The 21,197-nt window shown below is 52.6% G+C and overlaps 1 protein-coding gene across 1 annotated transcript; it reads right to left on the bottom strand.

Annotated features, from left to right (window-relative positions):
• Nucleotides 1-1,747: 1,747 nt before the first annotated feature.
• Nucleotides 1,748-20,411, bottom strand: PABPC1L (poly(A) binding protein cytoplasmic 1 like). The gene is made up of 14 exons (XM_021689294.2): nt 20,219-20,411; nt 18,290-18,483; nt 16,719-16,834; nt 15,419-15,558; nt 15,106-15,200; nt 11,542-11,679; nt 11,151-11,246; nt 6,725-6,991; nt 5,858-5,942; nt 5,116-5,244; nt 4,540-4,643; nt 3,618-3,711; nt 2,249-2,379; nt 1,748-1,816 (listed from the first exon to the last, which is right to left on the bottom strand). Exons 1-14 carry the CDS (start codon nt 20,409-20,411, stop codon nt 1,748-1,750), a joined length of 1,851 nt encoding a protein of 616 aa, XP_021544969.2.
• Between the last annotated feature and the right edge of the window lie 786 nt (nt 20,412-21,197).

Below are 21,197 nucleotides of genomic sequence, written 5' to 3'. Positions count from 1 at the left end.
AGAACCCCAGCAGCAGACTGCAGCCTGCGCGTCTTAGAGGAGCCATCATGCGGCGCTTCTCCCCGACTTGGGGGGCAAGGGGTCCCTGAGGAGGTAAAGCTTGCATTGAGTTCTAACGTGGGAGTTTAACTGGGGAAGAGGGCAGAAAGGCAGTCCCAGCAGACAAAACAGATGTTTGTAAAGGCCTCAGCTGAGAGGAGAGGGTGAGGACCGGGACCAGAAAGTGCTTTCCTGGGCTGTGTCCCAGTTAAAAAAAAAGGGGGGGGGGACAATTTAAGATTTTTATTTGAGAGAACAAGTGGGAGGAAGGGCAGAGAGAGAAGCAGACTCCCTGCAGAGCAGGGAGCCCGAGTCGATCCCAGGACCCCGGGATCATGACCTGAACCGAAGGCAAATGCTTAACCGAAGGAGCCCCCTGGGCGCCCAAATTGTTTTCCCCTTAATGGAGCAGCGAGCAGTTTGAGGACTCTAAGACACAGCAGAGGGATTTCATTGTCCCTCTGCTTCCTGTCACAGGAGTGCTGAGCACCATTCAGCTGGTAGCACAGCTTCTGACCTCTGAAGGATGAGTCCACAGACCTCTGAGCTAAGCAGATTTTAGGGTTCACAGAGAGACCCATGTGCGTGGCCAAGGGACCAGAGTGGGGAGCTGTACCCCTTTTATTGTCACCTCTCAGGCAAGACTCTTTAACTGATGGGAGGCAGGCTTAGTGGTGACATCCATTCACAATTGACGTTTTCTTCTCAAGGTCTGGAAGGCAAGCATCTTGATTTGCTCATGAACACATAGAAGGTAAAATCATGACTTGGGAAGGTATCCGAAAGCGATTCTGTGTGGTTTCTTCTAGAATTACGTTACACAGTCCCTCAGTCAGCCAGAGCCCAGAAGCAGTTGGTGCTTCTGGGGTGTATACCTGCGCTGCAGGGCACTCAAGCCAGGCGCCCAGAAAGCTCCATGTGCGTCAGACACGGGCACCCGTAGCTTTAGTTCTCTCAGTGCTGTGTGAGGAGCCCTGCTGGGTGCGGATCTGCTCACGTGCACACACCTACTGCACTCTCTGGGTTTCTGCTCCTTCCAGGCAATTTCCCAGCCCAGTCAAACCCCCACCCTTTGCTCTGCCCCACCTCCCTCAGACACAAGAAGGCCTCCTGGGAGACAAGAGAGAGTTTGCAGCACTTTTAATGCACAAAGCAAAGGTGATAGGCTGGCGGGGTGACTAGCCTTCGTTCCACAACCAGAGCTCAAGTACAGATACGGCCCTGTGGGGAAATAAGTTACGGTTCCCAGGGACGGAGAGCCAAGAGCAGGAAACGCCATTCTCTTGTCAGCCAAGGGAGTGAGGATTCCGTTTTCTGGGGATGAAAGGGTAGGAATAGATGTTTCTGACATAGAGCAGACTCGCGGCCTTCAACTAAGAAGGTAGTGGGCCAAGGCAGGCCTTCCGGCAAGGAGTGTGAAGCCGGCCAACGCGCAGGGGAGCCCGGCCCGTCCCCAGTGAGGCCAGGCAGGGTAGCTGGTAAGAGGACACCGCACTCTGCACGGTGGTCGACACTCCTCCTAATCCTACCGTCTGTCCTTTTCCTTTGATCCTTACAGCTTCCCCCAAACTCCTTGGTGCCTCAGAGAAAGGCAGCCACACAGTTTCTGAAAGTCAGTCCCTGACTAGTTTTTCCCAGCTTCCCTTGGGCTCCGCGGCTTCCGTGTCCGTCTGTCCCCCCGGCCCCACCCCGAGCCGCCCACCTGGTTTCAGAGCACGTTCCCCGTCGTCAGCTCTGTGGCCTGGTGTGCCTGCAGCACCGCCAAAGCCTCTTCCACCTGTGGGACACGGCGGGGGGGGGGGGGGTTGGTGCCGCTGCCCGGCGGGGCCCTAGGAGAGGAGTGCCTAAGCGTGCTGGGTACTCGAAGTCCCCTCCCTCCATGGCACTGCTGCCCCCAAGTGCCCCTGACGGAAACCCAGTCACCTGCTCCAGACAGGTGTCCACTGCTGGACAGCTGGGACAATCTTAACCCTATACTCCGTCACAACACAGCTCCTTGTACCAAAACCTTGCACGGGGAGCTGCTGCAGAGAATAATCTGGAAGGGCTGGGATAGTACCCCCCCCCCCCTCCCCCCCCCCACTCAAAGATTCAGCAAGTGCTAGCTGGCATTAGGGAAAAGGGAAACCGTCCCAGCCACAGCCTGGGAGCCCTTCTGGGAGAGGTCTTTGTCATGAGCTCTCGCAGGGCACCCTGGCACCCAGACCACCTTGGCATTGAGGGACTCTGGGGACTCCAGCATGAGCAGCAGCTCCGAGTTGTCGATCTCCAGCAGCATGCCCGTGATCTTGCCCGCCAGCTGGGTGTGGGTATCGTAGATTAGGGGGTACAGACGCTCACCTGTATAGAACACCTGGCTGATACCCCAGCAGCCCAGGGGCGGCGGGGGGGCAGGGTGGTGGGTACCGTGGAATGGAGCAGTGAGGCATCTGGGGGCTCGTCCCAGAACTGCTCCTTCCAGGCTGTGTCCCTGAGCTCCACTGGGAGCCTCTTTCCCAACCATAAAGTACGCAGAGCAAACCCTGCTTCAGAGGCTAATTTGAAGAATCAAATTTGATATTCTAGGTGAAGTTACCTACACAGGGTCGGACACAGACTTGGGGTTTAAAGACTACTCTTGCTCATCTTAAAAGAAATAGTTCCCAAATACACACTGGAATTCTAGACAAGATATGCTAATGCCGAACTGGACTTCTGAGGGGGCGGGGGGAGCCACATATACAAGATAAATTCACCTTCCACCATCAGGCACTTCTAGTGACAGGGCCTAGCACTGGTAGCCAGCCCCTCTCGGCCATGTGGGGAGGGTCTGGCCAGGCTGGGGGGCTGGGGTGCTGGGGTGGGAGAGGTTTTCCCACGAGTAAAGTGAAGAGGTTTACAGGGAACGGCTAACAGCCTCCTGCCTCCATGAAGCCCATGTAGAATTTCCTTTGAGCAGTGGGAAGTGGCAAGACCCCAAGTGAGCTGAGGAAACAACAGGGTGGTGGCAAAGGGGGCCCTCAGAGCGGCTCTGGACATCTTGGTGGCCACGGACGGAAGAACCTGCCACCCAGTAGCAAGCCTGTCATTCATTCGACAGTGAGTGGCATCCTTTGGCAGGGCCTGCCGTAGACACTGGACTGGGGACGAACTGCACAAGGAACTCAAAGCCCAGCAGGGAACGTGTGTTTGCCCCATGCACACTTATCTCCCGCCTCCCTGCAGTGGCCCCTGGGAGCTGGATGACATGTGGGGACAGCCTCTTCCCCTTCAGGAGAGGTGAGGAGCTGCGACGCCCACCGGCAGAAACCCAAGACCATACCCTGGCTCCTGGCCCCCAGTCTGCCCACAGCTGGGCTCTCTCCAGCCTGTCAGGGGCCTGGAACAGCAGAGCTGAAGAAATCTCGGGACCATCTGCTCTGACCAGTGTTTTAAGAGAGGGAGGGAGGCCGAGAGAGCAGAGGCGACCCCAGCAAGGTCACCCAGCAGGTCGGTCCGCAGCAATGCTGGACCTCGTCCACACGTCTGACCTCCACCCAAGGTCTCCCCTCACCAGGCTGGCCCCCTCTCAGCCCCCGCTTCCGGCTGCAGCCACTCACCGATCATCTGCTTTTGCTCGGGCAGCGGTGCCGCGGCCAGCATGGACGCCGTCAGGGGCTCCTGTCCCGGGATGCGCACAGCGGGCTCCTGCATCTGTACACAGGACAGGAGGGGGACACGTCCCTCAACCCCACGGACAGGCAGGGCCTCGCCACACTTACCCTGTCAGCGGGGCACAGGCCTCCAGGGAAGCTCTGGAGAGCGGGGCAGGGGGCAAAGTACGGACAATGTCCCTAACAAGGGCACAGTGGGCTAGACACTCCAACTCAGATGCCTTCCCCGGTGCCAGGAACCTAGAACGGCCCCCGCCTGAATGCTGCCGTAGGAAAGCGTTACTATTCACTTTGTGCCAAAACGTACTTTTTATCACGTAGCTTTATGGCCATGTCCCCAGCATACTCCTGACCCTTCCACATTACGGGAACTTCCAGCACATTTTGCTGTTTAAAGAGGACATCTGTTCTTTTTGCAAGAAAGAGTTTGAAGTATACGCATTGAAATTCTACACAGGATAGGATAATGCCGAGTTTGGGACTTGGGCAGGGGGCAGGGAGATAAATACATAGCTTTTTTAATCACAACCTTTCAAATATTCAGCGTATTTCTAGAAGCTCTTTCCTTGCTGCTCAACGCTGAATACTAAAGAAACCCAGATTAATTTTTCTAATAACCCAGGCAGAGCAAATCATAATTAATAAACCAAATGTGATCTTGGCCCTTTCCCTCCTTCTGTTAGTAAGGGGGATTGTTTCTTGATTGCACACATTAGTAAATGAAACTTCCCAATTCAAGAAAAGAAAAGAAAAAAGACAAAAACAAAAAACAAGGCCTAGAGAGGGCCAATGCCTCCAATGCCTTAGCCGAGGTTCTGAGCCAAGCGTCCCGGAGCCCAGACTAAGAGGGCAGTCAGGCCAGCCTTACCCCAGGGTTGTGTGGTGCTGAGGGATATTTGTGCGTCAGGAGAGGCCCGCTTGGTGTAGAATATCCCACCCCACTGGCTCCTGTGGTCTGGGTGCCGATGTTGGCTGTAAGAAATAACGGGGCTGTTACAGCCTGACAGCGATCAAAAGCCACAAAGCCTCAAGATGAGCGTCCACGTAGCAGCCCAGCGCGAGCCAGGAGGCCGGCACATAGACGTGCACACGGCTCCTGCGTCCTCGCTAAGGTCCGATCTGAGGCTAAGCCCTGGCACGTGTGAGCTCGTTCACCTGCGGGACCAAACCAGAGTGCTATTTTCATCCCTCTTTTAAAGATGAGGTGATCAGATGGTTAGCAAGGCCACAGAGTGAGCTGGCCCCAGGAGCTGGGTCTGGGGGACTCCGGGGCCCACGAGAACTCCTATGCCACACGGCCTCCAGTCGGCGCTGCTCTCCAAGAGGGCCCATGACGAGGTCACCGTGGAAGCCAGTCCTGACTCCCCACCTGTGCCGACCCAGCACCAAGCCCTTGCCCCGCCCTCCTCACACCCCCATTCGTCTTGGCCCTGCCCACACTCACCCACTCTTTGGGTGTGGGGCAGCGGGGGTGGCACCTGGGTAGAGGCCTGCCTGACACTGCTGACCTGGGCCGGGGGGCGCCGCAACATGGCTGGTGGCCGGACCACTGAGGCAGCTGGAGGATAGGTGGCTTGTGGCACAGAGAACATGGACAGAAAAGTTGGTGGGGCAGGACAATCCGAGTGGCCCACTGCACCCTGAAGGTTCCAGGGTGAGGAAGGGAATGGGAAGGGGGAACCAGAACGTTCTCAGCAAAAAAGATGAGTGAATTCACCGAGTCAGGCAGACCCGGACTCCGGGGAAGGGGAGTGTGTGGAAATCTACAATTACAAAGCCAACTTGTTTCTACCCAGAGCCCAGGAGGCACAGGCATCATGATTGCACCCACGGGGCCCCCAAGACACTGTCAAGTCAGGGTGAGCTCCCCTCCTAGGGAGGGGCCATCCATCAGCAGCACAGCCCCAGGAGTTCATTGTGACGGTCACAGACCAGTCTTGGGCGCTAACTGAAGAGAATGGCTACACCCGCGAGTCTTTTACAAGTTGGGCACTGCGTGGTGCCTCGTGCACACCTCGTTCAGAAGAGGAAACCAGAGGTGAAGTTACCCACCGAATGAACACCCAGGGGACTAGCAGAGCCAGGCTTGCCCCCAAAGCCGGTGTCCTTAGCCCCGGCTTCCACACTGCCCTGCAGGGCCCACCCCCGTGGGCCAGGCTGAGGGTACCAGGGGCTGAGTCACTCACAGGACAGTCTCGGAGGCTGGGCCGTCCACCTGGGGGTGGGCTGCATGGGGGGGCCGGAGGCATAGTACGCGGCCTGGGCTGGAGGCTGTGAGGGAGAAGACGGGTAGTCAGGGGCCTGCAGCAGGTGAGAAACCGCATCCCCTCCTGGACACCCCCGAGGGAACGCCACTGCCCCCTCCAGGGACTGGTTAGTGAGGCCCCACGAGCTGGGATGAGGCCCCTGCTGCTCAGCTCAGGCTGTCCGTGAGCCCTGAGCCCTCCGGGGAAAGGGCTTAGGTTCAATCCTTGACCCTGATCAGAGCAGGTAGCCCAGAGAGCAGCACGAGATGGTCACACCTACTCGGACCTGTGCCAGCTGAAGCTACCGCTAAAAGGAGCCGGTATGCCCATCCCAGTAGCTGCTCATGGCCAACACCTTTCCGCTTCCTCTAAGGCCCGTGGGCTCCCTTCGGAACACGGGCCTCCAGCAGGGAGGCTGGCGGGCGGCCCACAGTCAGGACCGGCTAAGCCGGGGAAATGCTACACACTCTCTGCTGGGTGGGGAGGCGCAAATGCACACCAACACGTTAGGGGAGAGTAATGTGCATAGGCGAGTGTCGTGCAGCATAGAAAGCTAGGTCCCTTTTATTTAATGCATTGTTTCTCAAACTTATTTGACCAGACAGGGTCTCTGCGCAGAACACAAATCTCTCCCTGGGTGGGAAGGGCTGTTTGACAGCAACACGCCTACCTGCCTCTTACGGACGGGGTTAAAACGGCCTGCCTGCTGAGTTTCCAGCAGAAACACGCGGAGAGCCCACATCTACCTGGGAAGCTGGCGTCCTGCTCTACCTGGCTGTCAGGGAAGGGGCGCGGGCGGGTCATCACCTGGGGCACGGCGGGCAGGAAGTAGCCGGCGGGCTGCTGGAAGGAGCCCAAGAGGGGGCCGCCCAGCGCCCGCACCGTGGACAGACGCTGCATGTACTGGTTGGTCAGGATGGCCTTCCGCTCCTCTTTGCGCTGGGCCAGTGCCACGTACAGTGGCTTGGTGCCCACGATGCGCCCGTTCATCTCGGTCACGGCCTTGGTCGCCTCTTCTGGAGAGGAAAAACACACAAAGCCAAACCCCTTGCTGTGGCCACCCTCTGTCATCACCTAAAAGCAAGACAAGACAAGGGCTGCTGGGGGTGGGGAAGGAAGACTCCTGGGGGCTGTGCTCCCCTCCTCCCCACCCCAGGTCCCAGCCCGGCACTGAGCAGGCCCAGAGAAACCGTCCCCCCGACATTGACTGAGGCCCACTGCATGCCAGATACTGGATGTGCCTTCTCATGTCACGTGTACTGCCACCTGATGGGGGGCACCTGATGGGGGCGCCACTCCCACTTCACAGGCGACAGAAGTGGGGCTCAAGAGTGACTTGGTGGAGATCAGGCCACTTGCTAACTGGGGGCTGCTTGCTGTTTAATAGGACACTCCCCAGAGTCCGTGGGAACCGCTGCATTTCAGGATTTTTGTATTTTCTTTCTGAAATGATTTTCCTAAGCTGTGATGGAAAGCTGGTTTAAACAGAATCTACCTTCATCACATGGGCTATCATAAAGGAAAAGGATGGTTTAGGATTGCTTAAAATCTAAGAACAGGGCAGGGTTCTTTTCCTAGAGCCACAATCTTAAACACTCCATTTGAGGTCCCTGTGATGAAAATCTGCATTTCGACTCCTCTTTGGTTTTTTTAAACTACCCATACAATTCTTTTGGTTTATTTGGGAATTAGGGAAAGAATACAGTGTTCTTAAGAGTAAGTTTCCTAGGCGCCTGGGTGGCTCAGATGGTTGGGCGTCTGCCTTAGGCTCAGGTCATGATCCCGGGGTCCTGGGATCGAGTCCCACATCGGGCTCCTGGCTCAGCGGGGAGCCTGCTTCTCCCTCTCCCTCTGCCTCTCTCCCTGCTCATGCTCTCTCTCTCTCTCTGTGTCTCAAATGAATAAATAAAATCTTAAAAAAAAAAAAAAAAGTAAGTTTCCTAGAAAGTCCAATTAGATTTGCATGGAATATAAAATGATTTAAATTTATATTTTTGGTGACTTATTCTATTTTCTTTGTGGTAGAAATAACAGTCCTTACTACAATTAAAAAAAAAAAAAAAGAGCGACTTCTCTAGGGTCACCCAGCCTGTGGACACCCATCAGCCAGGATTCAAACCCAATGCAGTGTTCTGGTAAATGTCCACTGCCTCTCCAAGGCACTGAGCCAAGTTCGTTAGGAGTCTGGGAAGAGGTTCTTAGCTTTGTTAATAACGTTTAAATTTTGGAATAACTTTAGATGTACAGAAAAGTTGCAAAAATAGTACAGAGTGGCTATCTTTCAGCCAGCTTATTCCAATGTGAACAGGGTACATGTGTATATTAACATTGGGACGATACTATTAATTATCAGCCACAATGCTATTATTAACTGAACCGCAGGTCTCATTCAGCTTTCACTAGTTTTTCTAATATTTTTCTCTTCCAGGATCCAATCCACATTGCATGTATGGTTCGTAATCTTTTTTGGGATCAAGACACTGGCCTGGCTCACACATTTGGACTTGAACCGACATACTTTTTAAATCTGCTCTATTAGAGCCCATGTTCTACATAATTGGTGTTCAAACTGCACTTTGCTACCCATTCACATTGGGGCCTGGGCCTGAGGGTTCACAGATCCCCCTCAGGGAGGCCAGTGGATAGAAGTCAGGAGGTCTGTGAACTTGGATGGGGAAAAAAATGGCCTCTTTGTTTTCACATTAGTGTTCCCTTCTATTGTGAATATGGACAACAAAAATAGGGGAGTCTTGGCTGTGCTTGGGATTTTGTCAGGAAGAGAAAGAAAATATTTTCATATCATGTTAATCACTGCTGCCCTCAAAATATCATCTATGCTAATGCTACCTCCCTAGATCTTATAGCTGGATACAATAAGGAAGCACCTACTCCTGTCACCTCCATATTTTGATAGTTGTGTTTCAATATAATTGTTTTTTTGTAATCCTCTGTTTTTTAAAGATTTTATTTATTTATTTGACAGAGACAGAGAGAGCATAAGCAGGGGGAGCTGTAGGCAGAGGGAGAGGGAGAAGCAGGCTCCCCGCTAAGCAGGGAGCCCGATGTCAGGCTCTATCCCAGGACCCTGGGATCATGACCTGAGCCGAAGGCAGACGCTTAACCGACTGAGCCATCCGGGTGCCCCTCCTCTGAACTTTCTTTTATGCATTGAAAAATATTCTCAGAAGGGATCCATAGGCTTTCATAACCCAGATTTTCTTGGCACAAAAGTATTGTCTTAACAAGTAAATAAGAACTTCTGTTAGGTAGTAAATAACGACAAAATACATTTATGCAGCTTACTATAAACATGATAGTACTTTTAGCACTTTATATGCCTTAACTCCTTTTCATTCTCACTGTATTTTATATACAATCAAAATCATAAACTTACATAAAATCCCCACTTTATAACCTAATTGGTCAATTAACAAGATAGTGCTGCAACTCTGAGCAACCCAGATTTTTACAATTCCCTTCCCTCAAGGAGTTCTCAAGGAGGTCGGTGAATCTCCAGAAATTAGACACTACGTGTGAATAATCAGATCATCATTTCACTACTTGTTGTGGGCAGGTGCTCTGCATGCAGGCTCCTTAGTGCTCAGGATACCTCGAGAGGTAGGTAATGTTGCTCCCATTTCACAGATGGGTAAACAGACTCCAAAAGGCAAAGTCACTTCCCTCAGATTCTACAGTAGTTAATGTAGGACTGGGATTTACACCTAGTTCTAATTAACTTTAACATCCCAGTTTTCAACCACAATACTACACAAGGTATATATTTGCTGGGAAAGAGGGCCCATAGCTTTTTCATAACGTTTAAGCAAATTTACTGATGCTTATTTATATGTCCCATAGCTCTGTCATTTTTTCAAAGATCCTTAACTCAAAAATTGTTAGAACCTCTGCCCTAAACACCAGGCTTCCTGAAGGACATTTAAAATTGGATTCAACAGGGATGCCTGGGTGGCTCAGTCGGTTAAGCGTCTGCCTTTGGCTCAGGTTGTGATCCCAGGGTCCTGGGATCGAGTCCTACATTGGGCTCCCTGCTCAGCGGGGAGCCTGCTTCTCCCTCTGCCTGCCGCTCCCCCTGTTTGTGTTCTCTCAGACAAATAAATAAAATCTTTAAAAAAGATTTAAAAATTTAAACAATGCAATTGGATTCAAAAGGCAAAAGAACTTCTAGACCACTTCCCAAGAACCCAACCATCACATCACATATTCTGGTCTCCAGCCCCATCACTCACACTGATATCTTTGGAAAGTTCTTCATTCCTCCCTGCAGCTCCCTACCTCCTCACAGTCAAGCCAAATGCTTCTGCCACTGCCACTTCTTGCAGGAAGCCCTCCTTCCTGTTCCCCTGACCTACCACAGCTCTGCCTCCAATACCCCCAATCACCCCACAAACACCTTATAATGGATTTGAGTTAGTGATGCATCTGACTTCCTCACTTGATTATAAGCTAGTCAAGGGCAAGAACCACATCTAACTCGTTACTATAGGCTTCCCAGAGGGCCTGGTAAGACAGGAGGTGCTTAAGTATGGAATGAATGAACACTGGGTTATATGAAAATCATCTGAGGAGCTTTGAAATAAAATGCCCAGGCCCTACTCTGAAATCTTCCATTTGTCTAACTCAGGTGTCTGTAAGAGCTCCTCGGGGGGAGGGGTTAATAAGCCAGGGCTGAGAAACATCCAATGAGCCCGACACTCTCATCGTACAGATGAAGTTCAGAAGACATGGGCTAAAAAGTAGAACAGCCAATCATCACGTGTCAGGTGCTAAGTGGGCTGGGCACGTGGCAAGTGCTCAGTAAATGGGGAAGAATGAATGACGAATGAAGCAGCCCAACCCTCTCATTTTCCAAATGGGGAAACTGAGGTCCAGAAGACAATTCTGAGAATGTCAGCGGAAATTCTGAGACATGAATTTCTAGAATCTGGCATACAGTAGGCACTCAATAAATGCTTTTTGAATGAACCAAGGTTATAGGGAGCCCCAATAAGTCCAGCTGTGTGACTGGGACTGGACTTCCACCCTCTGCCCCTCCAGAGCAGACAAGGCTGCAGATGGACATCAAGCTCCAATGGGGGTCAGACATAGCCCCCCAAACCCTAAAAGGAGTAGCTCAGCACCAACCCCTTGGAAGCCACGAGGGAGGGAGGGGTGTGCAGGCAGCAGGACAGGACAGGCAGGCTCTCTATCCCCTGTAGGTGCCCCCAGTCCTCACCTTAGCACTAGTAATCACTCCATAGGGAGAGAACTCTCTTCTCAGCTTCTCATCATCAATGCAGTCATCTAGGTTCTTAACGTACAGGTTCACACCCTAGAAAGAAAGGTTATTGCTCAGTGTGTCCCTTCCCCTCCAAGCCCCAGGTAGCCTTGTGTCAGAGGCCAACACAGGCCATGGAGGGGCCTGGAAGCCCTGGCCACCCAGCCTCCTGTTTCCAGTCTTGCATGGCACCCATGCCCCCCAATCACTCAGCATGCCCATCCCCTGGAAGCTACAGCCATCGCCCCCCCCTCCAAAGCCAAGTTCCCAGACGTGGGATTGCTGGAGGAAGGCTTCCCATTCAGGGCCCTCCACACACGGACACGCTCACTTAGCAGGGGGCTGTCACCTGGTAACGGGTCAGCCGGTCCTGCTTCATCTGCTCGAACCTGCGCTTCAGCTCATTCTGCCGTTCCACACGCTTCTGGGCCCGGCCCACGTACAGCAGCCGCCCGCTCACCTCCTTCCCATTCATGTCCACCACAGCCTGGCCAGGGGAGGGGAGAGAGTCCTTGGTAACCACCCCCCCCACCCCTCCCCCGGGGCCCTGGTCTCCAGTCCCAGTGTCTGGTCCTGAAGGGAGCCACCTGCAAGCTAGGCCAGCCTCGCTGGCTGAGAATAATTAGAACCAGGATAAAGGCCATTTAAAGTGAATCCACTTTTTGAAAACATGGGACAAAATTTCAGAGTAAACCACAGATATAAAAAATGTGGAGACGCCTGGGTGGCTCAGTCAGTTAAGCGTCTGCCTTTGGCTCAGGTCATGATCCCAGGGTCCTGGGATCCAGTCCCTCGTCAGGCTCCTTGCTCAGCAGGGAGCCTGCTTCTCCCTCTGCCCGCTGTTCCCCCTGCTTGTCCCCTCTCTCTCTGGCATATAAAATCTTTAAAAAATAAAATAAAAATAAAAAATTTGATTGGAGCTGTACTTTAAAAAGTGAAATTGAAATAAGCAAATTTCCCATATTTAACATTTAGGTTCTTAACTGTATCTACACCTGAGACTGCCATGTCCTAAATTGTCAGTGGCTTTCTCTTCTTCAAGACATGCAACTTCTCCTAATGCATTTATCCTGAACTGAATTTACACGGACTCATCTGCAAAAAATCAGCAAAAGGTAGACTCGTGTGTGTACCAGCTCAATGGTTAGGATTAGACACTAGCATTAGTGAGGAGAAATGTTTGAAAGGGGACTTTTTAAAGTAAGCTCTATGCCCAAAGTGGGGCCTGAACAAAAGGGAACTGACTTTTTAAGTGGTCAGCTAGTTAGTAAATATTTTCACATAGGGGCCTGGGTGGCTCAGTCGGTTAAGTGGTTAAGCGTCTGCCTTCAGCTCAGGTCATGATCCCAGAACCTGGGATCAAGCCCCACATCAGGCTCCCTGCTCAGCAGGGGGTTCTGCTTCTCCCTCTGCCCCTGATCCCCACTTGTGCTCTCTCTCTCCCTCTCACTCACTTTAAAAAAAATATTTTCACGGGGAGCCTGGGTGTTAAGCGTCTGCCTTCAGCTCAGTTCATGATTCTGGGGTCCTGGAATCGAGTCCCGCATGGGGCTCCTTGCTCCTAGGGGAGCCTGCTTCTCCCTCTACCTCTCTCTCCCTCTCATGAATAAATAAAATCTTTAAAAAAATAAAAAAATACTTTCACATAATAGTGACTTTAGCATCCCCCCCCAAACATGCAAATCCATGTAAACATACTCTCGGGCCCCAATAAAGTTAGTTCCACCTCAGTCTTAAAAGGTCGTTACCTGGGTTTTCTATTCTGTTCCATTGATCTGTGTGTCTATTTTTGTGCCAGTACCATGCTGTCTTGATGACTACAGTTTTGGATTATTATTCAGCCATAAAAAAGAATGAAAGCTTGCCATTTCAAGGACATGGATGAAGCTAGAGAGTATGATGCTAAGCAAAATAGTCAGAAAAAGATAAATATCATATGATTTCACTCATGTGGAATTTAAGAAACAAAACAAATGAGGAAGGGGAAAAAAAAAGAGGGAGGCAAACCAAGAAACAGACTCTTCACTATAGAGAACTGATGGTTAGCAGAGGGGAGGAGGGTGAGGGATGGGTGAAATAGGTTCATTAACACAGTATAATATTAGTTTTAGGTGTACAATATGGTGATTCAACACTTTCATACAGTAGCCAGTGCTCATTACAAGTGCACTCCCCAATCCCCATCACCTATTTAACAAGAGTTCATTTTTTATAGGTAATATTCCACTGAGCGTGTGTGTATAAGTATATACATACATACATACACACACACACACACACACACACAGCCCACATCTTCTTTATCCATCTGTCAACTGATGGACACTTGGGCTGATTCCATAATTTGGCTATTGTAGAGAATGTGGCTATAAACATCACGGTGTGTATGGAATTGTTTGGAATTGTATGGAATCACTATATTGTACACCTGAAACTAATATAACACTGTAAAAAAAAAATGTACGCTTACAGAAAATAAATAAAAGTCATTGCCAAAGTCTCTAAGACCTTGGCATCTATGGATCCCTGAAGCTTCAGCCACCTATTCAACTTGTCATTTTACAGTTGAGAAAACCAAAGCCTAGAGAGAGGGTGGGATTTGTCCAAGGACACGCAAGAGGTCACCTTTGAAAGGGGCCATTTGCACTTAAGAACAAAGCTTCGATGTCAGAAAGAGCGGGTTCTAATCCCAGTGTTGCCTCTTACCAGCTACACCCTTGGAGCACTTGGTGAAAACGGCCGAGCCCACGCTGGTGGAACAGAGAGGAGAGTGTATGCAGCCCTTAGCACAGTGCCTGGCCCCTGCTAAGTGCTCAGGGAGACGTGGCTGCCATCAAGGTGGCACCGGGTCAGATCTCTCTAGCCAGAATCCACAATGAGCTGAGATCCCCCATGTCCAACGGTCTTAATGGGGCAGCAGCCTGGGAAAGAGCTTTAGAGTGGAAAGCCAAATAGGAAAACATTACTCCAGCTCTGTCACGATGTGACCTCGTTCCATTCACTTGTTCAGCCAATAGGTATCTGGTATCTATTGTGGCAGGTGCAACACCAGAGATTTAGCTGTGAAATGAGACCCAGTCTCTACCCTCAGTTCTATACATGGAGATCTGTGTTACTGATGGAGAGAGGCAGAAGGGGTAACTCGCCAGAAGCATGAGGTTAGAAGAGGCTTCTCAGAGGGAAAGTATAAGGGGAAACCCACAGGGTAAGCGCTAAGTTGTCTAAAGCCACACTGTCCAATATGGTGATCACTAGCCACGTGGAGCTACTGAGCACTGGAACTATGGCTAGTCTGAGTTCACATGCTGGGAGTACCAGATTTCAAAGAATTAATACAAAAAAAGGGGAATGTAAAATATCTCAATTTTTTTATTGAATATACACTGGAGTGTTAATTTCAATATGTTAAGTTGAATGAGACATTATTAAAATCAGTTTGTTGTTTTTCTTTTTTTTTTCTACCCTTTTTAATGTGGCTGCTGGAAAATAATGTGGCTCCCATTATATTTCTATTGGACAGCACTAATCTAAGGAGCAAGAGAAGGGAAACATTTTGAGAAACAGCATTTGCAAAGACCTGGGAGCTAGGAATCACATAGCACTTCCCCTCCCCAGCCTCAGTCCCACCATCAATTCAAGAAGAGGGCAGTGGCTATCTCAGAGGCCCTTCCACCTCCCATGTGGGCAAGAATCTATGAAAAGCAGTCGGCCTTAGGGTTTGGAAGCACCCAAAGGAGGCTACAACCTTCTGCCTTTGGCACAGGCAGGAAGGGCCCTGACTGGTGTGGGCCCAGGCTGGGGAGGGACTTTCTTCTCCTCCCTGGCAGCTGGAGCCCCCTGAGCCTGATCTCCTTTCTTCCTAGTGCTGGCTTGGTGCCTCCTCCATGAAACAGAGCCATGGGGAGGCTCCTACCTTCTGGGCTTCCTCATGCTTCTCAAAGTTGACAAAGCCGAAGCCTCGGGAGTGGCCACTGTCGTCCCTCATCACCTTCACACTCAGCATCTTCCCTGGGAAGGGCCAACCTGGCTCAAAGGGGAGTTTGGGAAGCCCCAGGGTGTTCCCCTCCCTTCCCCCCCAACCCGCCCCCACCCCCTGCGGGCTTGAGACTACTTAGTGCTGCCCCCTGCTGACTCCTCAGGAAGCCCCCAGAAAGGCTGCCCCTCCTCCTAGCCCAACCTGGGGATAGAGGACAAAGTGATCTGATTCCCTTGGGGAACACACCCACCAAACTGGGAGAAGAGGTCCTGCAGGCCCTGCTCGTCCACGTCCACATGGAGGTTCTTCACATAAATGTTAGTAAACTCCATGGCCCGAGCTCCCAGCTCTGCTTCCCGCTCTCGTCGGGACTTGAAGTGGCCGACGAAGCTGTGGACACACTGACGGGGTAGGCAGCCGCCAGCCCTCCGCCACCCCCATCCCACCCGGCAACCCTGGGTCACTGGCATCAATTGCTGCCAGCCCCCAAGGCCCCTGTATCCCGAATCGGGAGGCTGGGCAGGGCAATACTCTTTAGATGGACTATAGTCAAGGCCGGACCACTTCCAACAGCCAAGATTCTATGCTCTAGCATAAGGTTAGGAAGAGTTCGTTCTTGGGGCAAAGGCACAGGGAACTCCTACCATACACCAGGCAGCTGAGTGTGCAGGAGAGAAGAGCAAGCATGAACTTGAGAGTCATACAGATGAGGGCCTGAATCCTCACGCTGCAGTTGCCTAGCGGTGTGACCCTGCGCAAGTTACTTAACCTCTCTGAGCCTCAGCGTTCATTCCTATAAAACGGGATGAAGGGCACCTGGCTGGCTCAGTCAGTGGAGCATGCGACTCTTGGTCTCAGGGCTATAAGTTCAAGCCCCACGTTGGGTGTAGAGATTACTTAAAAAAAAAAAACAAAAAAACTACAGGGGCGCCTGGGTGGCTCAGTCGGTTAAGTGTCTGACTTTGGCTCAGGTCATGATCCCAGGGTCCTGGGATCGAGCCCTGCATCAGGTTCCCTGCTCAGCGGGGAGTCTGCTTCTCCCTCTGCCCCTCCCCCTGCTCATGCATGCTTGCTCTCTCTCGCTCGCTGAAATAAATAAAATCTTTTAAAAAAAATACAAAATAAAAACTGGGGATGAAACTCTGATCACAGGCATTTGCTTATTCATGTAACAAGTACTGGATGCACTAGGGAAGCAGTGGTGAGAGAACCAGACACGGGCCACGCGAGGGTTACCCCCATGAAACAACACAAGAGGCTTAAGAAAAAAATTCACAGTCATGCCGAGAAGGCTGGAAAACAGCCCTGAATCCAGCGGTGATCTGGCCATTAGCTGTTCCTGCTGGAATTTCAAAAGCCCCTCACTTACGACTCGGAGCAATCCTCTAAGGAATATCAGCAGCCCCCTTCTTCCCTGGGGAAAGGGAGCTCCCGAGGGACTGAACTGTTCTGAGGTCACACCGCCAGGAGAGTTCTGGCTGAGGCTCAGTGTCCTGTGCCCAAGAGGTGGTGACGGGTAGCCTTTGGCCCCCCCACGTCCCACCACTCACACTTTACGGTCATTCAGCAGCATCCCGTTCATGGTGGCAATGGCCTGCTGTGCAGCCTCATGGGTCTCAAAGTGGACAAAGCCGAAGCCTCGGGAACCGTGATCATCACACACCACCTGGGCCACAGGGGAGAAGGAGGGGGTTGGGGGGGGCCCCCCACAGAGGGTTCAGGTACAGAAGAATGGCAAAGGTAACAAATAACTACTATCTGAGCGCTTACTGTGTGCCCCACACAGAGTCCCTCCACGTTCCACTCCAGCCCGAGCTCTTCCACCCAGATTTAATCATGTTGACTGGGGCCCCACTCTGGGCCAAGCACCTGCTAAGGGGATCACATGCTTATCTTGTCCTATTTGCTATAAGAGCCCCTCCAGGCAATTCTTAACCTCTGAGCCCCCACTGCCTGATGGGGGAAAATGGAAATGAAGGACTAGTCCAAGGTCATTAGCCACCAAAGTTTTTGATTATGATAGCTACCACTTAGATGGTGAACAGGGTGCTGGGTGTCCTTTCAATGTCGTGAAGATTACCAGACTTAAAACACATGCACAACAAGCCTATGAGGTAGGTTCTACCACGGCCCCTAACTTTTAGAGGAAGCCGAGGCATGGAGAGGTTACTCAGCTGGTCCAAGGTCACAGTGCCAGGAAGTGGAAGAGGCGGAATTTGAACCCCAGACAGTCAGCACCAAAGTCCAAGATCTGACCGACTGTGTTGTGCTGACTTCTCAGCAGCTGGCCGGACTCCACGGGTTTAGTGCTCTTCCCACCCCGCTACAGAAACCTTTCCAGGGCAGCCCCGTGGAACTGGTTTCTATCCTGAGCCTCTGACTACACGGCTCACTAGGCTTCTCCCGCAGAGCCCAGTTTCCGGCTTTTCCTAAAAGTCTCACCGCCTCCAACCAGTCTGAGAGCCCCCAGGGTAGGCCCCACACCGTGCACCTTGCATCTAACCTGGCCCACCACCACAGTGGGTCCTCGTTAGGCCTCAGAGACTCGCCCAGGTCACATCCAGCTTTCTGACCAATCCTCAGTGGCCCAGAGGAAGCCTCGAGGCCTGACCGCCCTGATGGCCTTAATTAGCAGCCTTCCGGTATCCATGCCCTTTATCTTGTCGTGTCTACTGTCCTCTCTCTCTCTGAATTTGGACTGGTCTTGCGACTTGCTTTGGCCAACAGAATGCAGTGGAAAGAACGGCGGGCCCGTTCTGAGCTTACATCTCAAGAAGCCTGGTGAGCTTCCAGTCTCCTGGGACGCTGCCCTTGTCATGAGACTAGCCTGGGCTGGCCCACTGGGGGAGGAAAGACCGTAGAGAGAGAGCCGAGGTGCTCCAGCTGACAGCCAGCCACCTCTAGAAGCAGAGCCAGTCAGCTTGCAGCGGGCATATGAAGGAGCCAGCTGAGAGCAGAAGTGCCCAGCTGAACACAGCCCAGATTGCCAACTGCAGAATTATAAGCGAAAGCAAGCCTTGTTGTTGACAGCTCAGCAAGGTGTGAAGCGGGGTGCTGCTTGGGATCCTTCTGCCACATGGGTATTTAACAAAGACCCTCCCCCGCAAGGACACACACCCACCTTGCAAGAGAGGATGTTCCCAAAGGTGGAGAAGGTGTCATATAAGGCCTTGTTGTCAATGGAGTCCTCCAGGTTCTTGATGAAGATGTTGCCCACACCCGACCTGCGGAGTCCTGGGTCTCGCTGGGACCACATGATGCGGACGGCCTGGCCTTTGATCACTTCAAAGTTCATTGTGTCCAGTGCCCGCTCCGCTGGACCGGGGTGGGGGGATGGGGAGGAGAAGAAAAAGGAGCAAGTAAGGGTATTTCTTTCCCTGAGCCCTGAGGTGCTTCATTGGAAGCAAAAGAGGGGGGAAAAAAAAAAAAATCACTGCCTGGGTCTCACTTGAGAAGAACCTGGAGCCTCAGGGGAGATATGCAGAAAGAATTAATGTGCGGTACGCTCCTCCCACCTTCCCATTGGGGTCCCATTCAGCTCCTCGCAAGAGCCGCGTGAGCATGGATTCCTATCCCCACTTCGCAGAGGGAAAACAGAGGCTGGGAAAGGGGGAGGGTCAGTGGCGGAGCAAGGTCTACTGTGGTTTTCGAAAGCACACCAAGTAGATGAAAACATAAAGGAGAGCCCATAAGACGAAGAGTGGCAGCAGTAAGGGGAAATCAGAGCTCAGAGGTACCGAGGAGCAGAGTTGAGACTCAATCCCAATGTAGGGCTCTGGGGGAGAACACCTCTCTGAGCTGCTTTCTTCACCTGTGAAGTGGGGATGAGGAGACAATTACCCCCTTTCCACATCCAACAAAGGGGGATAATACTATCTTCCTCCAGGGGGTCGGACAGGTTGAAAATTAAATAAGATACACAAGATGCCTCACACTTTGTGCCTGGCACAAAATAGGAGTTTGGTAAATGGTAATGTGTCTGAAAACAGCAGGCTACGCCCATCCTCCTGCCACTGCTAGAGCCTGTTCCCTCCCAGCTAAGAGGCAAATCCTTTCTCTTCCCTGGAGCTCCATTTATCTCATCTGTGAAGTCTGGCAGAAAGGTCAGAGCGTGCAGGGCTTGGAGGAAGAGGTTAGAAGCAGTGGTGGGTAAAGCAGAGCAAAGGAGAAGGCTCTCTGGAATCCAGCTCAGTCACCTGCTGGGAAACAGGCAGAACCACCCCAGCAAACCCTCGTTTGGGAAACCTTCCCACCCACCCAGGGTGTTTTACCATGCACCAGAGGATACTGGAAATACTTCACTGACACAGCTCACTCCTTCTGTGCTATTGGGGAATAAGCCTTAGCCCCTTTTCACAGACGGAGAGGTGTGGAGTTTCGTGAACTCTTGCTCAAGTTCACACCCTGGCGGCAGAGCTTTAGGAAAACCCGGTGCTCTTACTCTTTATCCTCTCCACTGTCACAGAGAGTGTGGCCATAACCACCCAAGAAACTCTAATCAATCCTATCAGCTCTGAGAAACCGGTTTTGGGGCCTGGAGTGGAGACCAGATCTGGTGCAAACTCAGATCTCGCAGCTGGGAAAGGCGCGAGCCCAAGCCATGGCTCTCCTGGCTTCCCCACTCATCACCTGCATCCTCACCAGGTGCTTTGACTTTCTCATCCTCCCAACCACTCTATAAAGGCAGGTACGCTCCCCATTTTTCAGACAGGCAACTGAAACTCAGAATGGCTGAGTAATTGCTCAAAGTCACACAGCTGCCGCCTTGCTAATCCGAGGTCGGCCCGACCCCAAAGCCCTTGGTTGGCTGTTTTCACTCAGCCTAATATTTTACTCTTGCTCCGCAAGACGGAGCACCAGTAAAACACACAGTAGGCGCACACTAATTGCCCGTTCCCGTCTCAGGGCGAGGGCCCCTTCCAACGCCCTCTGGGCCTCAGTTTCCCTGGCTGCAAAACGAGCCAGAGATGCCAGCGCAGGCCCCGAGCTGCTGTCGGTCGGCCCGGGCGTCCGGGTGTCCGTGCTTCCGTCCCCCCTCCCCCGGGCTCACCGTCGGCGGGCTGCTGGAAGTTGACGTAGGCGTAGCCCAGCGAGCGGCGGGTGGCCACGTCGCGGCACACGCGGATGGACAGGATGGGGCCGGCGGGCGAGAACTTCTCGTACAGCATGGCCTCGGTCACGTCGGGGTGCAGGTCGCCCACGTAGAGCGAGGCGAGCGGGTAGCCCGGGCCGCTGGCGTTCATGGTGCTCGCCGAGACGCCGCGGCGGGGCTCTCGTCTCGAGCGGCCGCCCCTCCCTTTAGCCCCCGCCCCGCCCCGCGCCCCACCTGGGACCCCTCAGCGCTCCAGGAGCCCCAGGTGGGGCCTCTGGGACCCCGCCTCCGGAGGCGGGGCGCGCCCTCAACCCCGCCGCGGGTCGGGCTGCGGGGACGCGGGTCAGGGACGGCCCGAGACTTGTTCCAGTCCCGAAGGTCATTGCCTTCTGGGCCTCTGGGTCCATTTCCCTTCTCAGTAAAATCGGGACGGCGCAGAGGGGAGCCGGTGCATTCTGGGCGTCTCACAGACGAGGAGAATCCTGAGCCCGACACCCAGTTTCAAAGCTTGTGCCCCTTGCCTCCTGAAAGGAGTCTTTTTCTCAAGATAGCCCAAATCCAGTACCCGCTCTGGAACCGGCCTTACGACCTGGGACTGACTGCTCCACTTGAGAATTCGAGACCAAGGCCTTCCTTGACACTGGCTCTCATATCACCAAGGGATATTCCTGGCCCACTTTTTTTTTTAAGAGAGAGAGGCGGGGAGGGGCAGAGGAGTGAGAGAGAATCCTAAGCAGGCTCCACGCTCAGTGTGGAGCCCAACACAGGGCTCTGTCCCACAACCCTGAGATCATGACCTGAGAGGACATCAGAGTCGGATTCCCAACCCACTGAGCCACCCAGGCGACCCCCACCCCACCCCAACTTTCTTTTGACTAAGCCATTCCACCTGCATTCCATCAGGAAGCTTTAGTTACTCTATGGGGACAGAAGGGAC

The sequence above is a fragment of the Neomonachus schauinslandi genome, chromosome 10 (genome assembly GCF_002201575.2).
Source record: "Neomonachus schauinslandi chromosome 10, ASM220157v2, whole genome shotgun sequence".
In the NCBI taxonomy this organism is placed as follows: Eukaryota; Metazoa; Chordata; class Mammalia; order Carnivora; family Phocidae; genus Neomonachus; species Neomonachus schauinslandi.
Note: the sequence above shows the minus strand (reverse complement) of the source record. Positions and strands in the feature narration are given on the sequence as shown.